At 36.6% G+C, this 16,599-nt stretch overlaps 1 protein-coding gene across 1 annotated transcript in view; it reads right to left on the bottom strand.

Moving 5' to 3' along the window:
• CENPP (centromere protein P) overlaps positions 1 to 16,388 on the bottom strand; it is a 142,017-nt gene extending 125,629 nt beyond the window's left edge. Inside the window, exons 1-6 of the mRNA XM_074151812.1 lie at positions 16,097 to 16,388; positions 13,919 to 14,073; positions 12,945 to 13,102; positions 12,485 to 12,573; positions 7,829 to 7,917; positions 1,321 to 1,417 (exon numbers count right to left, since the gene is read on the bottom strand). Of these exons, the coding sequence (XP_074007913.1) occupies positions 1,321 to 1,417; positions 7,829 to 7,917; positions 12,485 to 12,573; positions 12,945 to 13,102; positions 13,919 to 14,055 (570 nt within the window). The 5' untranslated portion in view covers positions 14,056 to 14,073; positions 16,097 to 16,388. The remainder of the gene's footprint in view (positions 1 to 1,320; positions 1,418 to 7,828; positions 7,918 to 12,484; positions 12,574 to 12,944; positions 13,103 to 13,918; positions 14,074 to 16,096) is intronic.
• Between the last annotated feature and the right edge of the window lie 211 nt (positions 16,389 to 16,599).

The following is a 16,599-nucleotide window of genomic DNA, read 5'->3' as shown; positions in this document are numbered from 1 at the left end:
TTATATGCCTTCAGTGAATTTATTCTCACACATCTTTTAGCAATGAATATACCCCTTCACTGTTTACACTCAACGACTGAACAAATACTTTTAAAAACTGCTCAAGATACACACAACAACTTAAAAATAATCTCCAGACCTATCTTCTTTCTATTTTTTCATTTGTGTACTGAGTTTTAAAATGAAAAATATTTACAATAGTTCTCTGAATTGCTGTCCCAGAAACCACAATGACAGCTGTCATGAGGTTGATTTAAGGATCAGAAAGCATCAAATGAAGTTGGAAAGAAACAATCAAAAAAACCCACACCACAAAGCCATAAATCCCTTGGTCCTCTACCTTCTCTATAGAGGGATTAAAGAAAAGTCCTTATACAACAACAAGCAGGATTACATAACATCATTTTGTTACTCAGCTGAGGACACTATTTTTTTTTTAGCGCTATCAGAAATGAGTACTTTTTAAGATGGTTAATTTGATAATAGAAATTGATCAATCTCGCACAGATATCAGTAAGGCCTAGAAGACTTAAAAAGACAGCAAAGCAATTCCCAGTTCATACTAAAGCTGAAAAGTAAAGACGGTACTGAGTTTAATGACAGTAAATGTCTGAGCTAAATAAAACTGAACTAAAAAAACCCCATACACAATTAAGCAGCTGAACATCCTCCTCTAATATTAAGCATGATATAAGATGTTTGGTGCCTTTAAAAGTATAGTATTTTTACTCCAAGGGTTAGTTGTTTATCTTAAAAGCAGTAAAAATACAAAGCAAACAAAGCAAATAATGATAATTTTAAACTAAGTTCAAATATTATGTTCCAGTTAAGAGTGAGGAACAGTTTATTTCCCATTCAAGTAAAACACTTCAGAACTGAAAGTGCTGTCACCCAAATGCATGCTGCCAAATTTTCAAAAGACGGACCCACTCCTTCAGAACAAATATTTAAATGCCAAAGACTACAAAAGTTATTTTCTTTTAATTTCTTCTTTTGCCTTTTTTTGGTTCAAAATGAAATGTAATACCAATGAAAAACTGTCTCACTCCCCTACAGAAAGGCATAAATATTCTTATTTTCCCTGACAGATGAGGAACACACCAACAGCATGGTAAAAATCAAGACAATTACTAAGCAAGGGCATTGCCCCTTGAACACAACATAAAAATCTTTAGCTAATATTCTCTTCTGCACAACATCCAAAATTAAGATTCCCATACTCCCCTGAAGAGTGCTGATTTCACCTCCATTGCTCTGTCTTAATGAACTATTTAAAGAACTAAATATAATACTGATATATAAAGGCTAGATGGACACTACCTTGAAATGTAGGAAGGTGCGTCTACGATGTTCATACCATTCGGCGTAAGTTAAAAAGCTTCTGAAAAACGTCAAAAGATCTCCATGTTCTTCAATGCTACAAAAGAAAAATACACTGTTTGGGTTAAACAGTACTAATCAGACGTACCAATTCTTTAGCCTAGAATTTGCACTTTTTCCTTAAGGAATTTGTGATTAGTATTGTTCAAATTTGAAGCCAGAAATCACACACAAACACACACACACAAGAAATCACAATAAGAAAAAAGCTGTAGTGTAGATAGTTTCCAACTCCTCAGGAAGTTAAGCAGCAACAAAGTTGGTCTTAAATGTAAAATGTGATAACTTGACAAAGCAGTCGCCCATAAAATCTTAATTTGACTTTATGCTTGTTCATCTAATACTCTCATTTTCTAGATAAATTCCAAGATGTTGCATAGCAAAACTTTAACCTACAGAACTGGTAAGATTTACCAAATTGCATCACTGAGCTTTGAATATTCCCAAGATCTTTCTCCTATTTAACCAAATCTTTACATGACATTATCTGCCTCTGGCCACGTGACATTCAGCTTTTCAAGATTAACCTTGAAACTTCAGTAAGCAAGAAGGCCTGTTCATTAGATTATACATGGCATCTAAAAAAACCTCTTGATAGACAGTTAAAACTTGATTTATCTGCTATTAAGGAAGACGGTGATATTCTCATTAATTAGAAAGTGGGGTAGGACAGGGCAGAGAGACACTGGTAAATCTGTAACTGAGAAATGTAGTGCAGAGATCTTAGTGCCAAGCCCATTGTAAACAGAAATTAATAAGCCTGGACAGAGCCAAGCTGATTCTTGCACCACTCAGTATGTCTGCATTTTGGGCTCCCTCATGATTTAGCAGTTCAGCAACACATGGATACGTTATGGCTTCATTCGTACAAGTGATGCTACACTTGCACTAATAAATTGTCATGGAACCTGATGTCCTGCAAAGAGCAGTGCAGAGACACTTTTGCAGGGCTTGCACTTAGCCAGGATGGATTTGGTAGTACTTACGGCCTGTATCATAAGACTAACATATCGATGTTATTCTGGTGAGGAAATCATTCAATTGCCATGTTATTGCAAGCTATTTTTTCATCCATAGTGCCTCTGAAAACAGACAGGTCAGCAGTAGTCATTTTACTTTCTGGCTTTTCTGAGGAATTTTCAATACAAGAGACAAAGCATAAAAGAAATAAAGAAAAGTTCCTATAGTTTTCACTTTGCTAGTTTCAGAGTAATTGAACAGCATCAAGTGAAAATGCTTACATACAATGATTAGTAGAATAAGGTTTTTCCATTTCCAGTGACAATAGTTAACAAACAGAGGCAACAATACACAGTATGTCAACTATGATGTATACAAGCAAAACAGTTTTAGTAGAAGTACACCACTCCAGTCGCTCTGAGACAGCCCAGGAAGGCAGGCCACAATAGAAGAAAGGAACCCAAGGCACTGGAAATCAGTAACATGCAAAAACCTGACTTCGAACAATCAGGATAAGAGATCTTAAAACAGGTGCCATCACAGAAGTAGAGAGTTTGTAGAAATCAGGAACTGAATGGACCTTACCCTCTTCATTGTTAATGCCACAGTGATGGCAACCATTAAAGCATATATACAGCTTCTCAGCTCTAATCAAAAGAGGAAACAGATAGTCCATCCACTGTTATGAGGGATGATTGTATTAAAGAGAAAACAGGTGAGGAGCTTGGGGGGGGGGGGGGGGGTAGGAAGGGGGAGAAGAGTTTGTCTTGGAGGGGTTTCTTTTTAAGAAAAATACAACAGAAAAAAATTTCTTCAAATTTCTAGTAATGCAAGGATCAGGATAGAGAAAGGAAAGGAGACAATGTAAGATGACAGAAACTGTCAACAAACCAACCATCCATCCAGTGTTGTCAGGGGGAGGGAGAAAAAACTCTTGTAAAGGGTATGCAGTTTTTATTAAAGAAATGTGGCAAGACCACAAAATTCCACAAAAGCTAAGTGTCAGAATACCTGAAGCAACATGATTCTTTAATCATAAGAGTGAACAGCTTCATGTCTCTGTTGATATGAAGCCACAGTCAAATGAAACAGACTATTAGCCATTGTCAAAAGGTACCTGGCAAGCACTGCCTTGAAAATCATAGAATCACAGAATGGTTTGGGTTGGAAGGGACCTTAAAGATCATCAAGTTCCAACTCCCTGCCATAGGCTGGGACACCTCCCACCAGACCAGGTTGCTCAAAGCTCTGTCCAACCTGGCCTTGAACCCCTCCAGGAATGCGGCATCCACAGCTTCTCTGGGCAACCTGTTCCAAGTTTTATTTTAATTACTAATACAGGATTTTACAAAGTTAACAAAATATGACTGAGGAAGACACCTGACTTACATTTGGGAGTGTTTCAGAAAGTTACAGAGGATCTAAATTCTACATGTAAATTTGACTTTTAGAATCCTTTCTGTTTGAGATCAGCTATTCTTTTTGGATTTTCAGAACAGCTGAGAGCTGAAACTCGAGGCCATTAACAGAATGGTTGCAAGAGTGTATTAGCAAGTCACTTCAGCCTTTCAAAGGAGAACTGTGCCTCGGATCCAGCTCTATTTAATGTACAGGAACAGCAACCCTTAACATGTTACACAAACATAAGCTGGAAAAAAATACATGAAGTTCATTCAGATATTGAAAATGTAAAAGAAAAGCCAAACAAGTTTTATCCTAGGCTGGAAAGAACAGCATCATTAAAGGAAGTTACCACAGTAGTCACAGCTGCCAACAAAATAAGGCCAAGATGAAAAAACTGCTGGCAGCACAGGCAAAATTGAGTCCCTGGAAGGACGTAGACACATACTGATTTACAATAGCTGACTAGCTCTACGTTCTGGACAGCTTTCTTTAACCACAACTCATAATTGTACATATAAAAATCTACACACACTATAGTAAAAATCGAGACTTAGCAACAACTGCCCACATCTCACCGTCTCATGAACAGGATTCTACAGATACTGCAATACGCTTTTTTAAACCTGCATACATGGAAGAGGGCAACACAAAACTTTGTTACAAAATACATACTTAAAATTATTTTTAAAAAACCTGACAATTTTGATGAGTATCCACTTTCATGCAGTTTAAAAGACTATCACAAACCTTGTGACCTTATTTTAGCATTATGTCTTTTGTTTGTTTTTATTTCTTTTTTTCCCCTCTCAGCTTCATCTTCAGGTGATATAGCAGATGAAAATTTTCAAGACTAGATCACCAAGCAGATAGTTTTGGCTAACAAGTTCAAAGAACCAGTTTCAAATGTAAAAGTTAGTCTACCAATTACATCTGCGTATATACTTCTCTCATGTACAGACATAGAGGTGAGTAAATTTAAGATAGAAAACTGGATTCAGTGTTTAGAAAGGGGGAGAATCTTTGTCGGCATGAACAGACACGTGTAATACATATAGCTTTTTGTATTGGCACGGAAGAAAGAGACTGCATAAGAGCGCCGTTTCAGTTAACTGTCTCCTAGCACTTAACTTACCCATGAACAATAATTCCTAATTAGCCTAAATTAGCCTAATTCCTAATGCTGAAGCCAACTACAACAAATGCTAAAATACCAAGAAAAGTTGGTATAAAATAACAAGGTACTAAGAGAGAGTATGTTAAATTTAAGCCTCGGGTTTTGTTGGGTTGGTTTTTTTTTCCCACTGGGAAGAATTTAGCATTACAAAATGTCAACAGATTAAAAAAAAATAAAAATCCACTAGGAGCAGAAAACATCTATCTCCAAAGCCAACATCCATGTAACGGAGAAGTCATCCAAAACTAGCAAACAGCATATTCAGGCAGAGTGTAACTCCATATCAGGTTAAAATCACATGCCCTTCATCCAAACATCCTTTCACTTTTACAAAATAACATCAACAAAACACAAAAGTACAAGAAACTTAACTGCTGTAAAAATATTTAAGGCTCCTTTAATGCACTCCTTTAGTTATTTTAAGAGAGGAAATCTATTTTAACTCACTACAGTGTGCGAGACTTCTTATATTAGCATGTAAAACCAAAGAATGACACTTACAGCTGTGGGAAGAATTCATGCTTCACCTCATTTCCAAGACACCTCACCAGTGCAGTGTTCAATATAATGCAGACATTTCCTAAATCCTTCACTCTGACCTATAAATTCTAACTAGTTAGTAAAAAGTAGGAGTGGTTTTCAAACTGTCTAAAAACTTCCAATCCATGCAATAGTTAACTAACCCAACAATTAACGGGGTATCAAGTGAAAAAAAAGACCAAAACCAAGATTTTTCATTAGATATTGTGATCCTCAACACTAATAAAAAATAACATAAGTGATAACTGGTGCAAAGGGGACTCGAGTAAAATCCCAAAATGGAAGACTAAATATTGTGATTCCATTTGCATACATACATTATTGTCACAACATATTTAAGGAATGGTACACCTTTCAACAATAGGTATTATATATTGCAGCAGTACCTGATTGAGAATAGACTGTTGAATTTTGCTTCTTTTAAAAACATGTTGCTCAACTGTTCTGGCATTCCCCTGTTTTTTTCCAAAGCAGGACGGCCTTGGGAGTTACAACCGAATGCCAAGTTTTTAACTCCAGTGCTCTTAAAGATCCCTTTTCTGTCATGCATTATGAAAAATGAAGCCAAAAAAATTAGAAAGCTGAGGAGAAAAAAATCCAGGCCAGTAGATAAAACAGAACAGAGCTAGACAAAGGGATTTGGCAAGAATGGGCCGAGGAGGCAAAAGAAGGAAACAGAAACTGGTAGAGAGGCAGAGAAGAACAAACAATACAGAGGGAGACAGATTTAGCTGGTCAAGAACAGAGGAAAAGGGAGGGAAGAGGTAGGAATCAAGATTCTAAGAGCAGCTGGTGGACTGAAGAATAAAGGGCTAGATGGGAAAAGCCTGAAACTGAACACGAAAAGAAGGGATTAGGTCAAAATACACGTCACCAACATCAGCCCCCTACTCTGGCCACATATTTACTGCCTTAGATCAGCAACAAACACTGTGATGTTGCAGGACAAGTCAAAAAGTAAAAATGAAATTTGAAGGGTTGGGGGAGGAGGGGGCAAGTTTGGGTTCCCCCTGCATTACTTTTTCAACCAAATGACTATGTTGAACCTATGTGTCGTGTGGCTTCAACAGTATACAACACTGACACAAGGACAACGGTTGATACATGAAAAAAGAGGCTAAGGAGAAAGAACTGCTTGTTTTATTGACAACCAAGCCTTAATTCATCTTACATCATTCATGAAAACTTATGTTTACTTATGAATACTGGCATAATGTGGAAAAGAACCAGGGTAGTGAAGAGACAGAGACAAGACAGCAGTGCTCAAGCCAGGATGAAATAAAGTCTGCCACTACTTCAACACATTCCTTTCCAGTATGACTGTTAAGTTCCAAGACACTTCTGCTGTCAGAAAATACTCATGAAAAAAACAGGGTAATTTCCTCTTCTAAAACCTGCTTCTTGAGAAGAGACAACTGCTATTCTCAGTTATACCACTAGCTTTAGTGGCTTTGTCTGGAAATTCCAAAGCCTTGAAATGAAAAATTCAGCTTTCAGTATAGACTAATGAAGCCTGAGGTAACTCAATAGACCTTTGTTTTCACCCATCCATTTGCCTTCAGTCCCCCTCCCCAAGTCTAAAAAAATAATATAAAACAAACCAAATCACTTAAAGAACAGGATTAAGATTAGGTCAACTACCCAATAATAATTAATAAATAATAGATTTGTTCTCAGAATAGTTTGCCAGCAGATTTCACAGGGGAATACTGCAGACAAATAGTTTGATCATCATTCATCCCGTGTACCAGAAGAAGCTGACATCCTACAGAAGATAATCAAAAAGTAGCATTCAGTCATGTGCTTAAATTTTAGTATGTACGTTTTCTTAACCTATTGCACAAATACACCATTCCGGATTTTTAAACTGTATTCTACTGTTTTTAAAATACTGGTGAAAGAAATCCTGATGCAAAGAAGAGACATGGAAAGGTGAGCAAAGAATTAGAAACAGGCAAGTACTGCAGAGGGGTTCTGGATGTACACTTTAGCCACTACTCACCCACATTGCACATCTGCAACTCACACATCTAAGTAACAATTAACGTGTTGATTACATAAATTAAAATGCAAGATACAAGGTAATCTTAGCTATTTCTCTGAACCAAACAATTCCAAACAGCTATAACACATTATAATCCAAAGACTTTCTTTTTAACATGAGTTTGCAATGGTCCTTTCAGGCCTTCAAAATTATGTGCATTTCATCTTCTCTCCGGAAGGATACAGAGAAGGGAGTGGAATTTTTTAGGTCAGGCTAGCAGTACATTACTAAAGACACTGTCTACCAGCAATTTCCATCAAAAGTCAGTATTGCATTTAGTATTAGATAACCCATAAAACAACTTTCCTTAAAAATCTCCACCTTACCTTAACGCAAACTTACTCACATCTGAATCTTCTCCAGATTCCATTATAATCCCGAGATCAGTAACAACAGCAGACACACTCTCTTTGTTCTAGATTGGAGAAGAACATCACAGTGTTTTAGAAATTTTGCTAGCAAGGAGAAAAAAAGTATCCATTTTCATATAAAACAAACAAAAATACACACAAATGCTACTATGTACTATAATCCTTAAACCAGCATTTTTTAAACTACAGATTTTATGTGTAGATGTTTTATTTTATTTCAACAGTACCAGTGTTATCCATATAACAAGGCTTTAGGAATAATACCTGAACTAGCCTGCACAGAGAATATATATGTGTAAAGGAAGACTTACAAATAAGAAGTTCATTTACTTCCTTTCACATCACTTCCACTTCTTTAAGATTCTTCTCATTTTCCAACAAAACTCCTAGCTGCTACATATATAAGAAAACTCAAATATAGGATTTGATCTGAAAACCATAATAATGCTACCCTAAGTTAAAAAATAAACTAATTTTCCCATTAGTTTTCTTTTTTTTTTGGTGTTTTTTTTTCCAGCCTATAGTTTTTCCCTCAAATTCTTGTCCCTTTTTACAACAATATCTGTTACTAAGTGACATGGGCACGATAATAAAAATCAAATGTTTCCAAATTCAAATATCTAACACCATATAAAAAAAAAAGTTCACATAGTAGAAATGAAGCCACAAAAAAAAAATATTCCTTTTTTCTTAGCATTCTTGAACACACCAGAGGAATAGGTTAGAAAGTGAATTAAAAAGCTTAAAATCATGGCTTGAAGGCCATAGCAAATGCTTCACTGTGTACTGGACACTCTGTACTTTATTTTTCTTATACCCAGTTGCTACAAGCAAATGGGAATGGCAAAACAGAGGGAACTAAACAGAAAAGCTGGACATGCATTGCAGAAATGCAAACATATCCCAGCAATCCATAGTATTGGCTGGACAGAAGTACTGCTAACACTGCCATGAGTAGAGACGGAAAAAGCAAACCAAGACAATACAAAATCTAGGGGATTGAATAAGTAACGTCAGGAAAAGACATTTTAAATTTAGAGCAAAAGGTTCAACACGTGCATGGAGTTGTAGAGAAGTCACAACTTCAGTCACAACTGTACTAGTAGTCACAAGCTAGTGTGCTACCTTCTAAAGAAACTGATTTTCCAGTAAGTGGGTTACTAACATATGATAAATGCCATCTTGGGGTCAAATAAAGGTTTAAAAGGAAAGCTCTTGAGAAGAAAGCAACTCTTGTTTGAATGACTGCTTCCTCAAGAGGTTTAGACTTGATTTGGCAGATTTTCAAGCTAATTGTACACATCCTCTCTTAATATCTAAGGACAGTAAGCGGGGAAAAATAGATAAATCAAACAATGATTTTGCATTATCCTGTTTTCTTCATCGACATTTTTTTTGTCTGTAAGTATCCACCTATGTGTAATGGTGAACAGATGGGACCTTCTTTTCTTGCACTCAAAGCTGGCAAAAACATGAGTCAGCATCTTGGGAATATAAATTGTACGCTAGTCTGACACTGAGCCAAAATTAAAGAACCAGTTAAGATGTAGACAACGTCAGACAGTGAGCGACCAATACTGCAGTAATGCAGCCATCATCTAAGCCATTCAAAGCCAGTCAGAGTGAACTCAGATCTCTCTACCCTCCGTGGTACAATTGTATCCTGGAATACAGCTTTTAAACAAAATATTAAATGTCACTCATGTTAAGATCAAATTAGAGATAATTAGAAGAACGATCTGTTATTGTGCATAAACAGGTTTGATTTAAAGTACTATGGAGGCGAGTTAACTGTATCATAACTTAACTACGAGTTTAAGTGGCTAGAGTTAACAATGTGAAAAGTTTTTCTTTATCTTCTGCTGCATACCAATGTATTTGTTACCTACTAAGTATTTCCCCAAACCAGCTGCCGTCTTTTATTCCTCAAGATGGGTGAAACTAGTTGCAACTTTACACTCTCTTACCCACCCTGATCTCAGTACAGGTTATTTTGAATACAACTGTTAATGCCATATCTTAGAAAACAGGCTTCTCCCTTTTAATACGCAAGAAGCCAAAGGCATAAAAAAGTTAAAGCAAAGTTCCCAGGTCCTAGCGTGGCGTGAAGTCACAACTTTCTGAGAGCTATGGAGGCAGAGTCCCACATCCACAGAGGACCTACTGACTGCACTGCAGGATGATCTGCACAGTGTACAAAGTCTGGCAAAACCAAGATAACCTGTCACCACTTTTACACCACAGAAACAGCCAACTAGAATCAGACAAATTGTCTGAATGGAATTCCTAACAGTGTAGTCATGAAATATGCTTCTTCATTATAAGGAAATGGAAGAGAGTAATTTTTTAATCATATAAATTACAAAAATGTATATCTTAAAAATACAATCCTTAAGCTTGAATTTTTGAATTCCTGAATTATCGCAAAATCTACTTGATTTAAACAGTTCTAACAAAATGAAAATACAGAGCTGTACAATGGTTGTATTTTACAATTCTAACCAAACCGTTACATTATGATTCATAAAACAGCTAAAACATTAACATTTAAGTAAATGCAAAACCTTTGATAATGTTCAAGTTCATATACAATCACAAAAACTGAGTAAAGGAAAATAAATGTCTGTGTCCGAAACAGTACGTGTACTTCTTGACTTGGGTATGTAACACCAAAAATAAAAAAAAACCAACCTGTATATTATGGCACAATTAAAAAACTGTACTCTTCATTGGTGTCTGCTTAACTAATTTACCATTTTCCACAACACGTCCACAACCCACACCGTACAAATGCCTAAAATATTGGCAATTCAGAGTTTATCAACTTAAGATTAATTGATACATCATCTGCATTGCATATTAAATCGTAAGTTACAGGTGCCATACAATTTTATATTAAAAATTAATTAATGCAGATTTTTACGTTTTAATTTTTATATTTATACTATATGTTTATATAATTATAACATATTAAAATATTATGGAATTGTCTAGGTTGGAAGGGACCTTTGAGATCATCTATTCCAACCATCAACCGAACTCTGATAAAAACCATCACTAAACCATGTCACTAAGCACTATGTCAACCTGTCTTTTAAATACTTCCAGGGATGGTGCCTCAACCGCTTCCCTGGGCGGTCCATTCAAATGCTTTAGAACCCTTTCAGTGTAAACATTTTTCCCAAAATCCAACCTAAACCTCCCCTGGCGCAACTTGAGGCCTTTTCCTCTTGTCCCATCGCCTGTTCCTTGGGAGAAGAGACCAACCCCCACCTTGCTACACCCTCCTTTCAGGGAGTTGTAGAGAGCGAGAAGGTCTCCCCTCAGCCTCCTTTTCTCCAGGCTGAACACCCCCAGCTCCCTCAGCCGCTCCTCATAAGACGTATTCTCCAATATGTTATATTATAATAAATGTTTAGTAAATATTTATAATAAATATATAGATTTTTAATATATAAACGTGGTATTGTATATATCACTTTATTTCACCACCGCTGAAGTCGTGCAGGTTTTAGGCATTAAAAGACAAGCGCTGCCATCTAGTGGTGTAATAGATTTAAGCATCACCAATGCGGCTATAAATAAACTTAACACCCAGTTACCCATCTGAATTCCGTTGACAGTAAAGATGTCATCATACAGGAGCATACAGGGGAGAAATAAACATTAATCTAACCAAGTCGCATGACTGAGGCAGGCTATGTCTGTGCTCAGCACCAAAGGCAGTTTTATTCAAGCAAATGGTAAAATGACATCACTAGGACCACAAGTTTCAAGTCAAGCATGGACTTCGGAGGTTGCAGAACAACCTCATTCAGTTGAACTCCTGCAGTTTCAAATGCTGCAATCCACCTGTCACTATCTAAATACTCATTTCCTAAATTTGTAATATGTTTTTTCTTCTTAAGATTAAGGGGGACATATTTACATAGCAAGACAGTTTTTAATACTATCAGGTTCAATCATATTCAATTTAAAAAATACCTTTTAAAGCTGAGATGAAAATCAAGGTTTCTTGAGAAGGAAATTTCCTGATGTCAAAAATATTATTACAAATTGGGGTAGCAGCTGCTCTCCACTGCTTACCATTTGGAGTTCTGTGCTAAGAATAGATATTTATGAAAGAGCATCCTTGCAAGAAATCTGTAATCACTAATCTGCAATTTCTGTGCAGTCCCATGATGTAATGGCTAGTCACACTAGCCAAGCAAATAGAAATATAACCAAAGTAAAAAAAAACCCACAATTGTTCAAATTTGTAGTGTTTTAGCTTTTCCTCAGTTCCCTCAAGAGAGGTAAGGTTTGGAATTTTCCAGTCTCCAGAACAAGATATCTGACTATAGGAGAACAGGATAAGAATTTTGTAACTGAATGTTGAACTTGACCTTCAGAACTACTTTGCTTGGATGCGCGTGGAATTCAAAATTGGGTCCAGCTGTTATAGAGTGAAAACAACCCACTGAGGCTTAGATTAAAGAGATCAGGGCCATCAAAATGACAAATTACTGGCTGGGGGTTTCAGCTGGAAAAGGAAGAATTGACATTTGTCCATTTGAAGCTTTGTTTCTTTGCTTGGTTGTTTGTTTGTTTTAAACATACATTGATCCTTACCTGCATTTCCAGAAGCTGGAATTCCAACTGAAAAGAGAGGGAGTGGCAATTCCCTGATAATCTGTGCTTCTGCACCGTTCTGTTTCCAGCTGTTATGAAATAAAGTTAACAAAATACTTGATTATAATTCTATTCAACAATTATTGCATTCCTTCTATTAGTCATATTTAAAGTACCAACTGATAACTTCCATCATATCAATAACAAAGTCAAGTCACACATGTTAAGGAAAAAAAACAGACCACCACAACTAACTTCACAGCAGTCTTTCACTTTCCCACTATGCAAGACACTATATTTACTCAGAAATTATTTTCTCAATGCAGAAAATTCTATCGGATCTCAAAATAATTGTCTTTCTGCTAACATCAAAGGTAGAATTACAACATGCATTTGCAAATGTAATGAACGGAAACAGTATGCTCAGCACAGCACCAGTAAAAAGCACAAAAAAGCTTACTTTTTTCCACTGTTTTCTTGGAATGTCTTCTGAACTTAATTCCAGTAAAATTCATCAAAAACGAGAGATCTGCTTCTAGGCTTTCAAGTTGAGCTTTCAGATCTGATGTAGATTCATGTCCCTTAGATTCTCCCTGAAATTCTTTTTGCAGTGATTTTCTAGAATTGAAAGAATAAAAAAAATCTGAAGGGGAAAAGACCCAGAAATAAAAACATGTTTTGTCACATCAGTACAGCAACAACATTAAATAAAAGGCATTTGTAATGTGATCTGATGATTTTCAGACCAAGATCTGTTTTCAGTGAGTCGAATTTCAGTTGGACCATGTTACTAGAAACAGTAAACTGTTCTAACTTACATAAATGCTGTATGTTCACTGCCAGGTAGACAGAGTCTTTATTTTAAGTCTTGAGATGCAAGTATCCATTTTGAGAAATGTACAACAAAATTCAACTGTAATGCCTTTACTCATCTAAACGATTTATTTTATCTATGGAGTGTATATTTACTACGGAATATCAGTTAAATAACGAAGTGAAAAGCCCTAACATGGCACTCAAGCATATAATTAGTCACACTCGCACAAGTCCCCAGTCCTCGCTTTTTTGGTTTTTTTTTTTTAAGTATATGTGCACTGAGCTGTTTCACAGTGCATGATGGAACACATGGCCTTTGCAGCCAACAGCATTGCAGGGCCCTGCACAGGAACGTACCCGATATCATGCTCTAACCACTATGACTGCCTTTTTAAAACAAAACAAAATCCTAAAAAAACCAACCAACTACCAATGGAAGGCAGTAAAGAGAGGTCAACTATTTATCATTTGTAATCTTTTATGATATAGAGCCATATCCTAAGCAAGATCAGCACTGCAAAAATAACATAAGGAAAGTCCTAACATAAAGGCAAAAGCTTATCCTAAACCATTTTGACAAAGAAACACTATCAATCCAACACGTGAAAAAAGGCATACATTGACATTAATATCTCCTCGTCAGAAAAAAAGGTGGATTCTTGTTGGTTATCTTCATACTTTTCAGTCAATACTTTAATTTCTTCTTCCAGCAACTGGATTTCATCTTCATACGTTTGACAAACATCGTTGTCCATTTCTCAGAATCACAGTTACTAGAAAAACCAAAACAAGGATATTTCTTAGGCAAAAAAAAAAAAAATCCATTTTCAAAATAAAATTCTTTTTATCAAAGGAATTAATTTAAGAAATGCAAATATAACATTAGGCACTTGTTTCCCCTACCACTCTACTTAAAATGAGACAATTAACTATATTTTATGACTTTTGAAAACTGAAGAACTGGCACGTACAATTTTTAAATACCCCAGGTAGTTTCGACAAGTATTCTAATTTATACCTCTGTAAAGAATTCCAGAGTGTCAAACACTCCTGGTTGCTATGGAAGATTAGACATATAAACCTTGATCCTCAGCAACCTAATTTGACAGGAATTCTGGCACCAACTTGAAAACAGAATTAGGCTTGCAGTAAAACTCTGCTCTTAATACTACAGTACTCTGTCATCAATGCAATTTCTACTTAAAACCTAGAAACTCCTGCTTAAAACCTTAGAAAGACACTGGTCTGCAAGTAGACATTACAAGAGCAGAAAAGCCGCTTTTTTCATAATTCTGACTGTAAAAAATCTTCCTAAGAAACACGGTAACTCACTCTGTTAAAAGGATCATGAACAGGAAAGATTCTACTTCCAGTAAATACAGGAAGCTACTAGATATCAGCAAGAATGTGACAAAGAACAAATTTCTGACTTGAGATAAAAGAAAAAAGAAAAGAAAAAAAAAGATGTTTCCTCTAAAATTGATAACAATTTTGAAAAAAGTGTAGTTTTGTTGCATTAGCTCCTCAAAGACCTAATTCATTTAGTCCAAATGCAATTATTAAATCAATTTTAAGACACAGATCACTGAGTAGCATCCAAATAGAGAAGCTAAATCAGGAATCTAATGAAGGCAAAGGCTTCCTTTAATCATCTTTTTAGCTAATCATGAATCCATCCAGGAGGGTATCCAGCTATTTTACATTTGCTGTAATAGAACAAGCTGTTCCGCAGACAGAAAGCAATCCGAATCAGACACAGAAGCAGAATCCAGCTTCCACCAATTCACCTAACAATGCACCTGATTAAATGAAGCACAGCTGTTCCTACTAACACCATAACATGATCTGCCTTTCAAGTAAACAGCAGTAAAAAGACACCAAGAAACCAACCATGTTTCATAAATAATTAAAAATAAATAAACATCAATTTTAAGAAAAAAAATATCTGACATTCAGCCTGGACATGACGTGTTAAAAGGACTATGGAGATATATTATACAGCTCAACACCAACATCTTAATACATTCAACCAGTAAAAAAATATCTAGTTTTACGTGTGTTTTTAAACAACCCCTACTGTATTTGCAAGATCCACACTAACATGGTTCAATAAGAAAGGATGAGGGAGAAGTAGGATTTTGTTGGTTTACTTCATAAAAAACAGCATCTGAATAACACATACATGAAAGCAGCATTCAAACTATGCTTTGCATTAAAAACTTATTTAGTGAATAAAGAAAGCATATGCAATTAAAGAATCGCTAAAATTATACCTCGTTGTGACTTCCTCTGAAATTTTAAAGCAACCTTGTGCAACGTATGACAACAAACAAGATCAGTGAGAACGAGAAACAGAAGTTCTCCAACTTTTAATGCATCCTATTAGGTGGGGTTTTTTTAACAAGATACATTAAAGAAAGTTTCAGTCACAATAAAGAATACGCTGGGAAAAGGAAAAACACCACAATAGCCAGAACTTTACCCGAGATTATTAGCTAATTCCTCTTTCAACAGCTAGCTGTTTTGAAAACAATAACAGAACACATATACTGCTTACAGCTGTCTTAACTCAAGTGATTTTACTAGAGTGCAGAAGACTCAAAGGCTAGGTATAACTTCAAAGAGTATTATCTCCAGAAGAAAATACCCGTACATAATTTAATTAAATAAAACATAAATTTAACGACAAACAATCATTTCTCCTCACCCTAAGCACGCGCACACACACACACACACACATATATATATATATATATATAGGTGCATCGACGGTAAACATTTCACATTCCTACGTACCTGTTCGTATACACTCCTAAGCGTTTGCTTTTACGCTGCCACAGAAGGAGCTCTGCAGAGTTTGTGAGAAACGAGCAGGCGGGGTGCTACGTTTCGTTGTTTTGCTTCTAGCCGCCAAATCTCACAAGGCGGCGGCTGAGGGGACGGAGAGGCGGCCGGCCCTAAGAAGAAGCCCGTGGCCCTGAGGGGACGGAGCGGCGCCCAGCACTTCCGCCGCGCGCGCCCCGCGCCTTCGAACTGCCCGCGCCCAACCCGCCCGTCTGCCGGCCTGGGCGCTACCACAGCTGCTGCCGCAGCAGGGGGGCGCCGGCCGCGCTTTCTTCCCCCCCCGCCAAGAAACGGAGCCGCCTGAAGGACGCTTCCCGATGCCGTTATTCAATTTCGGTGGCAAAAGAGTTATTTTGTCAGCTATTTTCTTATTTTTTATTTTTATTTTGCGGAAAAAAACCCTACTTTTCTTCCCAGTTAGTTGCGCCCAAGCCCTTTCCGGCCACAAGACCCGC

The sequence above is a fragment of the Numenius arquata genome, chromosome 8 (assembly GCF_964106895.1).
Source record: "Numenius arquata chromosome 8, bNumArq3.hap1.1, whole genome shotgun sequence".
NCBI classification, from domain to species: domain Eukaryota; kingdom Metazoa; phylum Chordata; class Aves; order Charadriiformes; family Scolopacidae; genus Numenius; species Numenius arquata.
The sequence above is the reverse complement of the archived record's forward strand: the minus strand, read 5'-3'. Positions and strand labels throughout refer to the sequence as shown.